The sequence below is a fragment of the Lacerta agilis genome, chromosome 3, assembly GCF_009819535.1.
Source record: "Lacerta agilis isolate rLacAgi1 chromosome 3, rLacAgi1.pri, whole genome shotgun sequence".
NCBI lineage: Eukaryota > Metazoa > Chordata > Lepidosauria > Squamata > Lacertidae > Lacerta > Lacerta agilis.
In genome coordinates, this window is record NC_046314.1 from 89282737 (window position 1) to 89299891 (window position 17155).

At 41.3% G+C, this 17155-nt stretch overlaps 2 protein-coding genes across 4 annotated transcripts in view; one reads left to right on the forward strand and one right to left on the reverse strand.

The window, feature by feature from the left end:
* TP53BP2 (tumor protein p53 binding protein 2) overlaps positions 1-10329 on the forward strand; it is a 51885-nt gene extending 41556 nt beyond the window's left edge. For all 3 annotated transcript variants that reach the window (XM_033144693.1, XM_033144694.1, XM_033144695.1), the window contains 5 exons: positions 2169-2306; positions 2527-2660; positions 3493-3659; positions 4522-4721; positions 10063-10329. In XM_033144693.1, coding sequence (XP_033000584.1) covers positions 2169-2306; positions 2527-2660; positions 3493-3659; positions 4522-4721; positions 10063-10104 — 681 coding nt within the window. In that variant the 3' untranslated portion in view covers positions 10105-10329. The remainder of the gene's footprint in view (positions 1-2168; positions 2307-2526; positions 2661-3492; positions 3660-4521; positions 4722-10062) is intronic.
* Positions 10330-12279: 1950 nt separating this feature from the next.
* Positions 12280-17155, reverse strand: part of CAPN2 (calpain 2) — a 32905-nt gene continuing 28029 nt past the window's right edge. The window contains exons 18-21 of the mRNA XM_033144697.1: positions 16835-16913; positions 15759-15875; positions 14381-14439; positions 12280-12858 (exon numbers count right to left, since the gene is read on the reverse strand). Of these exons, the coding sequence (XP_033000588.1) occupies positions 12835-12858; positions 14381-14439; positions 15759-15875; positions 16835-16913 (279 nt within the window). The 3' untranslated portion in view covers positions 12280-12834. The remainder of the gene's footprint in view (positions 12859-14380; positions 14440-15758; positions 15876-16834; positions 16914-17155) is intronic.

The following is a 17155-nucleotide window of genomic DNA, read 5'->3' on the forward strand; positions in this document are numbered from 1 at the left end:
TACGTTCGGGATACGCACTCGCGCACCCTGGAAGTGTTTTCCAGAGCGCGCGCGCGACCACCGGATGCACAGAACACTTCTGCGCACGTGCAGAAGCGCTCAAATTGCGCGACTTCCGGGTTTTTTTTTTTTTTTAAAAAAACGTGCGTTTGAGTTACACACGCACGCGTTATGCACGGCGACCCAGAACGGATCGCATGCGTAAATCCGGGGTTCCACTGTAGTCTTGTTGATGGCGTCCCTTCATGTGTTACAAGAAGGTTGAAGCACAAAATTTGTCATAGGCCTTTAGTTTGGAATAGAGGGGAAAGATCTCCAGATTCCACCTTGCCACACAGTTTTCATAGTCTAGGCTAGTTTGTTACCAGGGCCTGGACATACTGGACATTAATAGTGCACTCCCAGAACGTGTTTTGCTTTGTGCCAGTTTTGAGTTAGTTGCCTGTGCAACTAGTATCTTGTGAAATGAGGCATGGGTTGTTGGAATTCTAACCATTAGGATGTTTCAAAGTTTGGCATTCTGTTGATTCTAGAGTAGTTGAAGAGAAGACGACATCGTGAGTCACGTCCTCCTCCCTTTTCGCTATGCACTGATGTCAGATTTGTAATGTATTCAGGTAGCACATGCAGTGCTCACTGGCAGCTGCTGCGCTTTATGGCCCTACCCTTTTCACACAATGTGCCTTTGTCACATATCCTGTCAGTGTGCGTCATGCTCATACTCAAGTTTTTCCTTCCTTTTTTTTACCCCACTTGGCACCTCCCACACTTCTTGGCCAGCTTCAACATTCATTCCTCCCACAGTTTTTGCCCTGCTGCTCTAGCATGTTTTGGGGACAGATATAACTGCCCCTTGGAACTGCTATTTGAACTATGCCAGCATTGTGTTAATAAGTAACCCCAGTCTAGCAAGGTTGATATTGACTGGTATTAATTGTGTACTTAAACACACACACCAGTTTTTGCAGGAAAGTAGATTATGCAAAGAAGAGAAGAGTCGCCCTCCTCTCTCCTGTGGTGTGAATTGAACAAAAATAAACATGATTCTTTTTTATTCTGACATTTAGTAAAATTTACATATGCCTCTGAATAGTGTTTATTGCTGCTTCTCAACCAGCTGGGGATATCTGGTTACGAAATAAGTACTGAACACAGAAATCCCGAGTCCCTTCCAACTTTTTGGTTCTGTGATAGCGTGGCAGGATCTGAGCTGTATTTCAAGCAGCCAGGTCCCCATGGGCACAGGGTCAGCTGGACTGTATTTTGAAGAAAAAAAAAAGAACAAATTCCTATGCCCCACAAATAACCCAGAGATGCATTTTAAATAAAAGGACACATTCTACTCATGTAAAAACACGCTGATTCCCGGACTCTCCACCAGCTGGATTTAGAAGGCGATTGGACCGGATCTGGCCCCCGGGCCTTAGGTTGCCTACCCATGGTCTAAATGGATCCCTTTGCTCTTCCCTTTCCACCTCAAACCACAGTCATTCTTCTTGGCCCCACCCCTTCAAACTAAAATACATTTTGACGAATATGGCAAACCCCCTGTGGCCAAAGAAAAACACACACAATAACTTTTTATTTGGCTTTGTTTGATGTGTGTATTCACATCTTCATCCCTCTGCTTCTTCTTGGCACCCTTTGTACTTTGCTTCTGCTTTCCTCATTCCAGCCATAATCTGGGATATATCGGTTAGTAGAGCATGAGACTCCTAAGGGTTGTGGGTTCAAGCCCCACGTTGGGCAAAAGATTCCTTCATTTGCAGGGGTTGGACTAGATGACCCTTATGACCCCTTCCAAGTCTACAATTCTATGATTATGGCAACAACTCCCTATTGTTCACGTTGCTGTGCCCCTTTCTCGAAACCGCTTGTGTCTAGGACTCTAGGAGCACTGTTTGGATGTGGTTTACTGATAACAATGGTTACATTTGGGAAATATTTCTGAGGGTGGAGTATGCAAACTTCTTTTTATCTAATTGAGGCGTTTCTTTTTATCTAATTGAGATTTTCAGCACAATACTACTACTGTTTATTGGAGATCAAAGCTTTTAGATTCCCAAGGAGATGCAGTTACGCTAATTGTATCAGTTTTTAATCATTTTGGATTTTTTTTCCATTGCAAAAAGTCCCTACAAACTATTTTGCCGTCTTTTCCTCTCCAGGGCAAGAGGACAAATCTGCGCAAAGTTGGCTCAGAAAGGATTTCCCATGGAATGCGAGTGAAATTCAACCCCCTTGCTTTGCTTCTTGATTCCTCTCTTGAAGGAGAATTTGACCTTGTTCAGCGGATCATCTACGAGGTATGAATTCCATGTTTCCCCATATTGAGGACTACAGCTGCATTCATAGCTGCATGAATTCTTGGTTACAGCCATTCAAGAAATGGTACAGGAGAGCTCCACATCTGAACACTTTCTGATGGTAGTAGAGTTACACCAACAAACTGGGATGTATGAGAAGGCATTGGGATTAATGGAAATCTTAAACTTAGGACCCAGTGTCTCTTTTCTCTCTCTACAGGTTGAAGATCCCAGCTTGCCCAATGATGAGGGCATCACTGCACTTCACAATGCCGTGTGTGCTGGCCATACAGAGATTGTGAAATTCCTGGTACAGTTTGGTGTCAATGTAAATGCTGCAGATAGCGATGGATGGTAAGGACAATTTTTGGCTTCTTAACAGAGCATTCCAACCTGACAGTTCTTATGCTGTTGTAGCATTCAGATATGACAATCCCACTAATATTGCTGCTTTTCTTGCGTTTTTTGTTCCGTTTCCTGGAAGGTAGGAGTGGGCACTAGTCGAACAGAATAGTTGGTGGTCTGAACAGCTCTGAAATGAAGCTCTGGGTCAGACTTTTGTCTTCTGTCTAAAGCAGTGTTTCCCCAACCTTGGGTCTCCAGCTGTTTTCTTTCAGACTGCAACTCCCATCATCCTTGACCACTGGTCTTGTTAGCCAGGGTTGATGGGAGTTGTAGTCCAAAAACAACTGGAGACCCAAGTTTGGGGAAACACTGGTCTCAAACAAGACACTTCCTGTACTGCCAGACACATTGGCAGCTGAGTGAAGGGGTGTTTGGGATTATAGATGGCAAAAGTGTGGCTCTTCAAGTTGAAATTGGATATTGTAGAATGAATGCGTGGAAATGGGTGCCCGTTTCGGACATCCACAGTGGTTGCTGGTGAGAGGAAGTGACAAAGCTCATTGGTAGAGTGTCTGCTTTGCATGCAGAAGGTTCGAGGTTCAATCCCTGGCATCTCCAGGTAGGGCTGAGAAAGCGAGAGAGAGAGAGAGCCATGTTTGAAGCCCTGGAGATCCTCTGCCATTCAACATACATAATGCTGAGCTGTCCTAAGAATCAGGAATTTCTCCCCCGCCAGCAAGCTTTTAATTTCCCTATTTTTCACATTTTAATAGTCCCTTTCCCGCAAGTCGCAGATGGTCAGAGCATTCTGTCACTTTTGCTTCCTCCTTGCAATCCCCAGGACACCACTGCACTGTGCAGCATCTTGCAATAACGTCCAAGTGTGCAAATTCTTAGTGGAATCGGGTGCTGCTGTTTTTGCCACAACCTACAGTGACCTGCAGACTGCGGCAGACAAGTGTGAAGAAATGGAAGAAGGCTACACGCAGTGTTCCCAGTTTCTTTACGGTATGTACTAGTGTGGTGTTCTGGTTAAGACTGTTGGATTAGAACCGCGGAGACCAGGGTTCAAATCCACACTCAGCTGTGGAGCTCACTGGCTCAGGGAAGGTCAAGATAAACAGAGGGGTTTTCCAACTGTTGGTGAAGGCACTCCAAAGTAGGTGCATGGCTTCCCCCCCCCTTTCTTTTTTATGGAGAGCATTCCACAATAGTGGACATCACAACAGAAAAGACCTTTCTCCAGATTCCTACCAATCTGGAATTGCTTTTATGTGGTTTTCCCCCACATAAACTCCCAGAGAATAAGGGATTTGCTTCTGTTCCAATTTCTGGATCGATCAAGCATGCCAAGTCCCTGGCCTCTAGTAATGTAGTTTACCAAATATAACCTTAGTTTTTTTTTTTTTAAAGAAGACATTATTTGGTCCTCTTTTGTTTTCTCATAACTTCTCCATGGACAACAATTACTGGTCTCTTCTTTATTTTATTAAGGTTACTACTCTTACTTCAAACAGTTTTTGGACACAATTTTTACTTTGTAGAAGCAATAGCACCACAGATGGTGTGTTAATAGTTGCTGTTTTAGGAAGTCTTTTCACATGCTTTCCAGATATGAGATTCCCCCCCCCCCCCACACTATGTGTTTCTTTCTAGTTTGTGTATTGCTCCATTAATTGGTTGGGAACTCCCTACAGCCTTTTGGAAAAGCTCTATTAGGTTTACAGCTAGCACAAAGATTAGAATGGTCTTACTTCTGTTTACAGTTAATGGAAAGACCACAGCAAACTGCAGTTCCCATATTGGAGTATTAAAATGAAGAAACGTTTTGTTACAATTTGGTTGCTTAGTACTCTCTTCTCCATTGCAGGAGTGCAAGAGAAAATGGGAATCATGAACAAAGGAGTGGTGTACGCTCTCTGGGATTATGAAGCTCTGAACGATGACGAACTGTCCATGAAAGGAGGAGACTGCATGATGGTTCTTCGCCGGGAAGATGAAGAAGAAATAGAGTGGTGGTGGGCACAGCTAAACGACAAAGAAGGATATGTGCCACGTAATTTACTTGGGGTAAGTAAACAGTAGCATCAGAACCATTGCAAAGCATTTGTAACCATTACTTGCACCATTTGGCTTTATAACGCGTCTGCCTGTTTGTATCCACATAATAACCCTGTGAGGTAGGTTAGGATGTATCCCATAATGGCAGCAACACGCTTGAATTATGATCTTCCAAGCTTCAAGGCTTCGGTAACTTCAATATTGATGGGCTCTTGATATCTTTTCACTAGGTTGTCGTTATAGGCTGAGGGTATACTTCTCAATCTTGTTTAGCAAATGTCTGTTTCTTCTTGTGGTGCAAAAGTGCTCGGTAATTAGCCAGTAAAAGAAGCAGGGCTTTTGGAAGGCTTCCTAGTCATGTGATCTTTCTTACCTAGGAAGTTTCCTTCCTGCTTCTTCAGCTTAAATCTTGGCATGCCTGCAGATTGAGGAGAGTTCAGCTTGTGTGTTTATACGGGTTTTTTTTTTTTTTTAAAGTGGCTTCATTGTATTTTCTAATCATTTTGAGGACAAGTAAAAGTTTCATAACAAGTTACAAGCCATTCTTTACAGGGAGAACTGTGTTTTGAGTTCTTTTCTTTTTTCCTTTCCTTTCCTTTCCTTTTCTTCAATTTGCTGTCCTTGCAGCAATGTGGCAAATCTCTTTGGACTATATATTCCATTTGTATCATTCTGTGCCTCCACAATACAGTAAAACAGTAGCAGATGGACTTTGGCATCACTTTATTTCTAAGTCCTCTCTTTGTTAATCTTTTTATACATGTCTAGTATCTCTGGTCTGGCAGATAATCCGTCAGTGCTGGTAGGGTCTTAACTTGTCTTGGTTTCAGCTGATTGATATTTGATTCCTGGCAGTGCTACATCCTCAAAACAGATAATTCATGTGTTCACAAACCTGAACATTTTCAAAAGCCAGCTTTGAAGGATTGGAATCCTTGTTCTTTCAAAATCAGCTTTATAAGCTGAATCTCTTCTCATCCTTGTATTTGTCAGAAATATTGCTCTGCTGGTGCTTATCTGTGCTTAAAATGACTTACACCAAACGTATCTTTATAACTTTTGGGAACAGTCTTCAAACACTAGTCCCCCCTTCAAACAACTCTTTCTAATATTGTGCAGATAACATGTTAGTATTTTTATAAAATATTTTGACATTCTTGTTTTTCCAACCCATAGTCCTCTCTAGTTAAGCCTCTTGCCTCATTACTGATTGATAATTTAATAATTCAGTACAGTATGCCTTTTTCACAGTGGATAGTGATCTACTTTTAGTGTTGACTGTCACATCAAGAGTTAGAAATTATCCTGCAATACTGTTTTTTGAGGTTATTGCTAGATTAGGGAAGCAAACGCTCCATAAAGCATCATAATAAATGAATTATGGCTTCTGGATGAAGGCCATTGAAGTAGTGGTGTATTTATAGCTGTGTTACCCCTGGGCAGAAGAGACCTGCTGCTCCCACCATTTTTCTCCATGCCAAGACAGGTGAGGGAGAAGGCTCAGGTGAGGGAAGATTTGCTGTATATTGCAGGGCTGCCTCCTGATTCCGTGGCTGTCACTTCAGTAGCTGCTGCCCAGGCATCTCGCTCACATCCAAGCCAGTCTACCAGTCACCTCTGCACTGCTGGTTGCAGCCTTTTGCTCTCCCCACCCCTGTCTCATTGAATGGTTCAGGGCAAGGAAGGAGATCCTACCACCCTAGACTCTTATCTATCCTAATGGTGGCAGCTGGAATGACTCAAAGCAAAATATGGCAAGGAGACTGGAGTTCATGTCAGCCTGCCCAGACCGGAGCCCTATTGCATGCTCATTGGCCAGAAAAGCACCGTCAACCACCCAATCGGATGGGGATTCTGTTCACCATCACCACCACCTCCTTCTCCTCATACAGATTTATTCCCTTTTCTGTGCTAGCAAAAAGCAAAAGTCCTCTTGCATTATCTGAAAGGAGGCTACTAATCCCCACAGTGCCCCAGAATGCTTGTTGCTGCCTGTCCTCACTGGCTGCCCTGGGGAGCTGCCCAGTTTGCCCTCCTGTTAGCACATCTCTGAATAGCAGCACTGCTGTTTTCTGTGCTATAGCAATAGACCAAAAAAAGGAAAGCACAAAGAACCCCTGCAAAAAAAACAAAAACAAACAAGCTTTAAAATTAGAAATGGGTTATGCCCGTTTTAATGCACTGTCTACTAAAGCAGTGGTTGACAGCTGTTAGTGTGTTGGCTGAAAATGGCCTGCAAATGAGTCTCTTGCTGATGTACCAGCCAATGCTTCTAGAATGATTGTCCAGGGCTAAAAGCCTCAAACACTTCACTTAAGATCTCTGCAGAAAAGTGGAAGTGCCAGGCTGCAGCACTCATGGTTTTTTTTTTTTGGTTTTTTTATAAAAGTACTGCTGCTAAGTTTTCGAGTCTTAGAGTTAGCACATGATCTGCCCTTAGAGGGCTTGCCATCCAAGCTACTTGTCCATCACAGCATTAAGGTGTGGGATTTTGGTCTGAGATCACAATACATTTGCTACTACTCCCAGCCCAACCCTGTAAAATTTTGGTTCTTGTGGTAGAGCTGCAAGATATTAAACTAGTTTGGTACTGTATTTGAATGCCAGCTTTGCTTAGTGCTTCCACTCACTGTTGGGCATTCTTAGTGTAATGCTCTAGCCATTTTCATGAAATGATTGATATTCTTGAGATGTTGAGTGACATTCCCTTCAAGATACTTAGCCAACAGAAGGGTAGCAGTTTTATTGTATCTTCTTGGGCTTTCTCATAACTGCTTTCCCATTTGATGCTGATATGCATTTCCAGAATCCAGGTAAGCATGCGGTGTGTGGATGGGGGTTGTGATAAATCTGCTTGCAAAAGGCCCCCACCCATTTTTTTTTGGTGAGGGGCCCTACAACCAGAGCAACTTAATAGGCATGCCTGGAAATGCCCTTCTCTGCAAATGGAGGGTAAAAGGTAATTGCAGCTACCGTATTTTTCGCTCCATAAGACGCACTTTTTTCCTCCTGAAAAGTAAGGGGAAATACCTGTGCGTCTTATGGAGCGAATGGTGGTCCCTGGAGCTGAATTGCCCAGGGGCCAAAAGCAGATTGTGCTTTTTATTTTACAAAGAGAAAAGGGAGTGTTGAAAGGACCCCGCTCAGCAGCTGATCAGCAAGAGATCGGAGAGAGATAAGAGTCCCGGCTCCCTTTCAGCCCCGCCCTCCTTTGTTGAATGTGCTGCAGAGGGAGGTTGTTTGTTTCCCCAGGACATGTGACTGGCTGATTAGATTATCTGTCTACAAACAGTAGAAATGGCTCCCTTTCCTTAAGATTTTTTCAGAAATGTGAGTTAAACCCCATAAAAATGGGGCTTTTCCTCTTTGCTTTTCCCCCTTTGCAAAAGGAGCTTTGCTTTCCCCCCTTTGCAAAAAAAGCTGCAAAACCTTTAGCTGATCCTAAAAAAAAACACCCAGGGCTTTTCCCTTTGCAAAAAAAGCTGCAAAACCTTTAGCTGATCCTCAAAAAAAAAAAACCAAAAACAAAACAAAACAGGGCTTTCCCTTTTGCAAAAAAGCTGCAAAACCTTTAGCTGATCCTTAAAAAAAGGCCTTTTGCCTTTGCAAAAACAGCTGCAAAACCTTTAGCTGATCCTAAAAAAAAACCCAGGGCTTTCCCCTTGGCAAAAAAGCTGCAAAACCTTTAGCTGATCCTTAAAAAAAGGCCTTTTGCCTTTGCAAAAACAGCTGCAAAACCTTTAGCTGATCCTAAAAAAAAACCCAGGGCTTTCCCCTTGGCAAAAAAGCTGCAAAACCTTTAGCTGATCCTTAAAAAAAAGGCCTTTTGCCTTTGCAAAAACAGCTGCAAAACTTTTAGCTGATCCTCAAAAAAAACAACAACAACAAAACCAGGGCTTTTAGAGGAAGAAAACCAGAAAAATATTTTTTTTCTTGTTTCTTCCTCTAAAAATGAGGTGCGCCCTATGGTCCGGTGCGTCCTATGGAGCGAAAAATACGGTAATTGGTTTTGCCTGTGGCGTTTCTCCTGTGGTTTCAGCAGACCTCAGCTCATGAGGAAGAAACTTTTTCTGCATGGAGAATATGGGGGAAGCAAAGGAGATGTGGTTTCCTAAAGTTCCCTTTGTGCTGATGGGACACGTTATTTGGATACTGCTCATTGTTAGCACAGACTGTTCAATCCCACTTGGATCAATTGGCTCCAAGGTGGTCCAAACGAAATAAAAGGGACTGTGTGCAAGAGAAATTGATGCATAACTATTTTATTGCATCATCAGTACTCATAGTGCTTTGCAGAGTACAAGAAGGCAGATCTCTGGTAAACAAGAATGGTAAACAACAAGAGGAGGGCACAAGCAAGAAAAGGGTATGCAGTTCTTTGTTTCCCACTAGCAGAGCACCTCTTGGCTTGAGGTAGTTCAATAAAGAATTTTTTTAAAGGAAGGGCAAGCCCTGCTACATAAAGAGGCTGGTCAGATCAAGGCATGACACATGGCAAACTAACACCAACTTCTCTGCAAGAAATAAGAAAGTGGGCAAAGACCAAGGTAGCTGTGGGAGAATGCATGTTGCCTCCCCTGCCACCCATCTTGTACAAGCCACCCTGTTCCATTCGGAGCAATTTCAAGTCAGTACAGCAACCTTTTTGGGTATGCAGCCTTGCAGCAAAGAGGATTTCCCTCTTCCTCCTCCTGTGGAGGAATATAAATAGCCAGGAGTGCTGCCAAGCCCAGCTGCTCTCTTCTCTTCCCTCTGCCACTAAAGAAGGTGGTCGAGAGGTAGCAGGCCCAAGATGTAGACACTGTTGCATGCGGCCCTTGGGTTGTGTTTTGTACCACCCTGATCTGAAGCATTGCTTCTGCCATTCATACCCGCTGGGCTGCTGCTAGCAATTGATGCAGGCCTGTAGAATGTGGAGGTTCCCTGGAGTTGGCAGCAATTTTAAAAAAGTGAATTGGTAGATTTAGTTTTGTTGGCTTCAGTAGGAATTGCTATGGCAATGTATGCGTTTTACAAAATATAAATTGTGCGATAAAATAGGCACAGATCCTGCTGATCTATTCCTTTTTATACAGGTAACTCACAAGTTACATGCATTTAACTTGTATACATTCATCTTTATGTGCTTGGCTATGGGAAATAAAAAGGGGTTGGAAAGCGTTTGTGGGGAAGAGACTGGCAATCCCACCCACCATTGAGCTCCATGTGTTTTGACTCTGTGTGATGTTGGCTTTATGTGCTATCCCTGGAATGTAACCCCTACATAAGTTGAGAGTCACCTGTATTCAGGATTTGTTAAGCACGTCTTATGTACCTTGAATTGCTTATTTTATTCTTTCTCCCTCCCCAGCTTTACCCAAGGATTAAGCCAAGGCAAAGAAGCTTGGCGTGAAAACATTTTGAACCGATTTTATGAAGTACCAGCCGCAGGACAAGTTTATCCTTCTTACGGAAGAGAATGCATTCTTTGTGGGTTTGCGCCAATTTCGGGAGACGTTTCTATTTACAGTGTGATATGAAAGCAATACTGAATGTGCTTTGAAAACAGATGAAGGATAGAGTGCATTCACAAGTGGCGGAAGACATTCCGCAATCTGGAATGCGACTTTCAAGCAAATGGATTTAGTTCCTTTTAGGTAAACTAAGCCCTATTGCCTCTGTAGGTGGCTCCCCACCCCACCCCCCCGTATTGCTAATGTACCCGCAAGAACCAATCATTGCTCATCTAGACAGTTGTTCTCTTGCTCCTCTGGTTCCCTTCTCTAAAAAGGGGCCCAGTGTAAGTTAACCAAGCTATTCGTACAGAAACAAATAATGAACATTCTGCTTACGGAATGTATTTTAGTAGCAGAGTTAATGGTGTGAAAATGACATAATGCATCTTAATAAATAAGGAACCTAAATCAGTTTTGAGCAATAACTTTAAAGGGCAGTAGCATTTTAGGATTTCCAAAGTATTTGAAATGTGTTATACCGCAAGTAATGTAGTTTCTATAGTGTTTTTTAAAATAAATCTTGTCTGTGTTTTTTGTAACTTGCGCGTTCGATATAGAAAACCTGTGTACTCTACATCTCACGAATTTTGTTATAACTATCTTTTTATTCCTAACTGTGATTAAATTTTTGCTTCAGAAATACCAATTTGTCTGGTGTCAGCTTTTAACACTCGGCTTCTGTCATTGAGCTGCCCTCCATGTGCTGACAGGGGCACATGAAAGAGAGACTACAGTTCGTGACTCCTTTATACAGTCAGCATTCTGTGGTTATTAGGTTTGAAAGATGTTCTCTCTGACCTGTAATTTCTATAAATTGCACTGCGCCTCATATCTAAGCCATGTCAGTTTATCCCAAATTGATTAGTTTACATTGCTAGCATTGAGATTTTGTATCAAAATTGTTTACTTGTATTGGCAACAACCTGCCTGCTTGAATGATAATCTTCCAAGCTTTAGGAATCCAGAACTACAATATTGATGGCCTCTTGATAGCTTTTCACTAGGGTGTTATATAGGCTGTGATTATTGTGCTGACTCCTCAGTCTTGTTTAGCAAACTTCTACTACTTCTTGGTGTTCAAAAGTGCTCAGTTAATTAGCCTATAAAAGAAACCAGTTTTTTGGAAGGCTTCCTAGTCATGTGATCTTACCCAGAAAGTTTCCTTCCTGCTGCTTCTGCTTAAATCTTGGCATGCCTGCAGATTGAGGAGAGATCTGCTGTGCGTGTACACTGCATTTTTAAAGCGAGTTTCTCTTCTGGAGCACAAATTAATTTAGAAATTATTTGATTTACAAATTGGAAAACGAGACACGTTCTTGCATGTCCTTTCAAAACTGACTGTGGCGTGTTAACAATTTTGATAGTGGAACAACACATTGGATTAACAGCAAATTGAACAGGCCAGCTGCCCTCTTGGATATGGCCTGTGCCTTGGTGTGTGATGTGTGAACCTTCTAGCATTTGTAAGAACGCTATCAAATCTTGAAAATATCATGTGCCATACTTTTCTGAAATGGCTGATTTATCACTGTCTACACATTACAGCAGTAGACACCTTGATGCTATGTAATCCTAAGGAATTTATACAATTCTCAGCAGTTTAAATGTTGCTAGCGGACTTTATAATTACCTTTTAAAAATCCCATGTATTAGGGGAATGTAAGCATATTTATGTTCTCGAAGCTACTAACATGAGTTTGGCCAAACTGCGAGAGGCATTGAAGGATAGGCGTGCCTGGCATGCTCTGGTCCATGGGGTCATGAAGTCGGACACGACTGAACGACTGAACAACAACAAAAGCATATTTAAGTCAATGGTTAAAAAGGAACTGCATATTACATAATTTAGTTGTAGTATGCATAAGTGAAGCATACATTTTATAATTATGATTTTCTGGTGCCGTAGTTTCTGAATGGCTGCTGATATGGATCCAGTTGGTAGCACATTTGCTCATGATGATCAAGTGCAGACTTCTTAGTTACATTAAAGCTATGAGGATGTCTTGCTGATCAAACCAAGAATATTGTTACTTCACTTAAGAACCATCATTCCACATTTTCTTTTTTTAAAAAAAAAAAGTTTGGGATTTAAATATCATCTGGTGAAAACTAAAGGTTGGTATAATGCATGCAATATTTGGCATGAAATTGATTTTAGTTGATTAGTTCAAGTAGCATTCTTAAATACTGTATACTTTGGGTTGGAAAGTGAAGTTGATGGTGTAAGTTTATTGCTCAGCATCTTGAGGGTGCATCTTCAGATGTTTAGGTTCTTATAATTCTGAATAATTGTAGGTTGAATGGCGTATGCTCCATGTTGCCATTTTAAAAAAAGACCGCTACTCATCAGCTTTCATTTAAAACTAACTTCTTGAAATTAGCAAACTTAAGCAAATTAGCTCAAGCAAATAAAATAGAATTATATAAAAAGTTAAAGCTTGTATACAGAAGCTACCAAGGTAAGTAACTTCCACTGTGCGCTCATTTTGCTTTTTCAGTATTCTTCTGTTGCTTAGCAGCTTCATTCATAAATATAAGATATGCAATAGCTTTTTTCTTTTAACGCTCCATTTTGGTCTTGATGTTCACGTTCCTAGGATAATCTTCAGCTGAGGGTCATGGCTTCTTCATATGATAGTAAAACACACCCACTATGGGACAGAAAGGAAAACATGTTACAAACAAGTGTCCCTCCGCCCCCTTGGAATATATTCCGTGAAGCTAGACCAAATTTAGTATATGTGTTTCGTAAAAGGAAGTTATCTATCCGCAAAAAGCACTTGAGGCTAAAAGAGGAAGTGAAATTCACTCTAGAAGAAGTTGTTGGCAGCTTAGCTTCTGGGAATAAGGACAAGAGAAGAATGAGTACTAATCCCTCTTGATGTTTTATTCCTATGTACAGTGGTGCCTTGCAAGACGAAATTAATTCGTTCCACAAGTCGTTTCGTCTTGCGAAAATTTCGTCTTGCGAAGCACGGTTTCCCATAGGAATGCATTTAAATTTAATTCCCATAGGAATGCATTGAAATTTTCGTCTTGCGAAGCACGACCATAGAAAAATTCGTCTTGCAAGTCACCTAAAAAAATCACAAAACACTTTCGTCTAGCGAGTTTTTTGTTGTGCGAGGCATTTGTCTTGCGAGGTACCACTGTAATGAGGACTGCTAATTTTACAATATATCAGATGACACTGGCTGTGGTGTTATCCTGCCAAAAGTCTACATGTTGCTCAGTTCAACACACTGTTTTGGAATTGTTAGCCTGCTCCCAGATATAGTGGATAATGAAAAATATATCAGGAGTAGAAAATGTACTACTGCACCCTTAAAACAATTTAATAAATGAGCTGCAAATCTTCCACCATATGAGTGACTTCTGCCATTAGGTTGCTTGTTCTGATACAGAGAAAACATAAAATTTGGCTGAGGTAGCTCTGCAATGGACTCAGTAATTTTATGTGTCTGGTCCATGTATGTTCACATGCTGCTTCCATATGATCAAAGGGAAAACGCAAGATGGAGAAAGTTTGCATGTAACTGCTGTTTCTGCCTGTGTGAATCAGCTGAAGTCCCGGATTGTTTTTCCCTTGGTGCATCTGCAGAAGTACAAACAGGAAGCACTTGTAAAAGCCAGTTCACATGCTTTTGTTTTCAGAGATGCAGGGGCACCATTTTTCATCTGCCACATTATATGTTTCAGGAGGAAGTACATACAAAGCAGCAGTACACAAATTCCACCAGTGTACTTATTCTACATACATCTGACCAAGGGTAAGGGTGTGCTAGTGCTTCATGCATCACTTCAAACCTGCAAGGGTGTTCTGTATGCAAAACGAGGTTGGAGGAGTGTGTACGCTGGCCCAAGGCTCATTGGTGCCTGTGCATGCGCCTGACTATATTGAATTAGCAGTTCAATAGTTGCAGGAAAATCTTATCCTTGTGCAAAATCTACTGCCCTGTGCTTTTGAGAACTGTGTGTTCGTCTCTGCTAGATGTTCCTGGAAATTTGGTAAAAAAAAAGAAAAGAAATAAAAAGTATCTAGTGTCTAGCCTGTATGCCAAATACATATCTAGATTGCAAATTACAGTCAAAAGCTTTGTAGTTCTTCCTCTGAAGTGACTCTAGCCTCTGCTAGAATTGTGCTTTTGGATCTTGATAGGATGAGTAACTTACAGTGACAAGATTCATCTGTATCGTTCCTGTTTTCTCAGTATCCAGTCTCTTAAATATCTCTGCATAGAGAGGAGAGAGAGAAAGAAGAGCAGAGTATTAACAAAGTGGAGGCTTCCTGCCTGGAAAAGACAAAGCAGCAGTGAGAGGTTTCAGCATGAGAAGGGTGAAAGCTGCAAGTTCATCATCATCATCATCATCATCATCAAAAAATACTTTAAAAATTAGTTCATACTAAAAGGCATTCATTGTCAGAGGAGCACAATATATACTTGAAGGCTGACTACTGTAGCTTTGCAATTTTTAAAAAATGAAGAGCCATATGGTTTTTAGTTAAGGATTTGAATTTTTTTTTGCTTTTCTCATTCCTACCATCAGCATATGGACTATTTTATCTTGAACTCGTTCTCACACCTTAAGATGCAATCAAATTGTCTGGTCAGTCCATTCATCTGGCTTCCCTGCAGTGAGAAGAATGATGGTACCTCACTTCCTGCTTGTGCCTCTGCACTACAGCAAACAACTGGGGACTCTTTAGATTGGACATAATTTGGCTATGTGGAAGACCTACTACTTTCCACGCCAACATTCCCCCTCCCCAAAGTCAGCCAAATAATGGATTGGAAGAAGCTGCAGTATGGCCTCCTCCCATGTGAGCCCATATAATCTGTCATTACTGAAGCCGTGTTGGGCAAGCATTTATTCTATATATATTTTCATTGCTAATGTTTTTGTTAAATCACTCTGAGACATTTCATAGGAAGTGACTCATAAACGGAAGAAAATAAAATAAGTGCCTTGTGTGCTGCCAAAAATACATTCAGAAGGTGACTAATTAGCTTTTCCTGCAGGGGAGTGTTGTAATGGCAGATACTACAACAGCATCATAGAGCTGCAAGCACAGGGGAGGTGTTTTGTTTTGGCAGCCACTGCTTTGCCAATGGTATTTGAACTACACCTTTAGCATGCCTGTATAAGTTGATATGGGAAGAGCTCAATCTTGCACCAAGAAACTGAAAAAATGACTACGCTGCTTGACATGGACTCTGCACTGAATGAAATTGCAGCCAACCTGATGTGTGCTGCTGTATGTAACGTATAAAAAACTTACTGCACCCGTAAGAAGCATTATGCCATCAGGCATAGATTATTATTAAACTCGTACAGCACTATACAGATATTTAAAGATAGAACTGTCCACAAGCTCAAAGTGAATAGACTACAGCGAAGGAAGAAGAAAGCACAGGAAATTGCTGTGTAGAAACATAGGACAACCCCCCCCCAAACCTCTGAAAATACAGGTGTTTTTTTTTATATCCAAAACATGGTTTTAGAATGGAGATCTTAATATAAATGGATGCTGTGGCTGTGAGATACTCACTGAACAAGGTTTCCAGTCGAATCAGGCATCGAACAAAATTGTCAAAATCGATTATCAGCTGCTCATCAGCAAAACGAGCCACAATGACTTGGTGCAATTGGCAATCCAGCTTAAAACCTACAGCACAACGAAGCAGAATCTCATTGGCACAGGTGCATTCTCGGGTAGTGTGACCAAACACATGGTAGGGGTTGCCGAACAATTTTGTATTTTAGAAAACCCTGATCAAATAAACATAAGGTTTGTGCACTGGAAGCCACATTATCTTAGCCGGTTGTTGTTGTTTTTAAATTGGCTATGCTGTCTCCAGGATGATGAGCAGAAATGTGTGCCTGCTCCCTGCGTAAAGGCAAATTTTCTGTTAATAAGCCTATTACTGTATTAATGCCCAAACTGCCTTTGTTTAAGATGACTGTACAAGGAGGAAAACATGACTCATGATTTGTTAGCCTGCCTCTAATACACACAAGCAAGCAGGCACACCCCAGCAGAAATGGTTTGGTTTCTTTTATGTAACAATAATAGCTTTTTAGCACATGGAGTGTCCCACAGGTTGCAAGAAAAAAGAAATTAGATAAAATTGCTAGAAGCTGGATTTGAATTTGTTGGAATCTCTGCTAACTTCTCTCTCTTACATCAAGGATTTTGGCAAACTGGATTTTAAAAGGGCAAAATCGAGCTGTCAGAGATGCACAAGGGAAACAGTTTCAATTGTCAGATACTTGGCAATGTCTTTGCAGATTTTTATATTACAGTTACGTGTTTTGTATTAATAAAAAATAAAAAAAAATTCCTTCCAGTAGCACCTTAGAGACCAACTAAGTTTGTTCTTGGTATGAGCTTTCGTGTGCAAGAAGTGTTCATGCACATGAAAGCTCATACCAAGAACAAACTTAGTTGGTCTCTAAGGTGCTACTGGAAGGGTTTTTTATTTTGTTTTGAGTATGGCAGGCCAACACGGCTACCTACCTGTAACTTGTATTATCTTAGTCATACTATTGCTTAATGTAAGTTTGTTATGGCCTTTGGACAGAACAATAAACTTATGAACTTTACTATAACTGTATAAGAGGTACCTGCTGCTTCTAAGGCTTTCCGCATCTCATAGGAGTTCATGGTTCCAGAGCGATCAACATCCATGTCCCTATAAATTTTCTGCAGAACACAAAACCCAGTGTTAGACGCCTGACAGCAATTCAAAGCAGAGCAATCTTATCTACAAAACAATCTCTGTGCTTCGCAATAATGCCACAAAATGCTCCCTCCACTGCTTTAATCTACTCCCATTTTTGCGGGGTTTTTTTCTGGGATGAATTTAAAGAGCTATGCCTGTCTTTCCGAAAGTTACTCTTGGGCTCCATAAACTTGACCTAATAATAGTGTCATAACTGAGCACT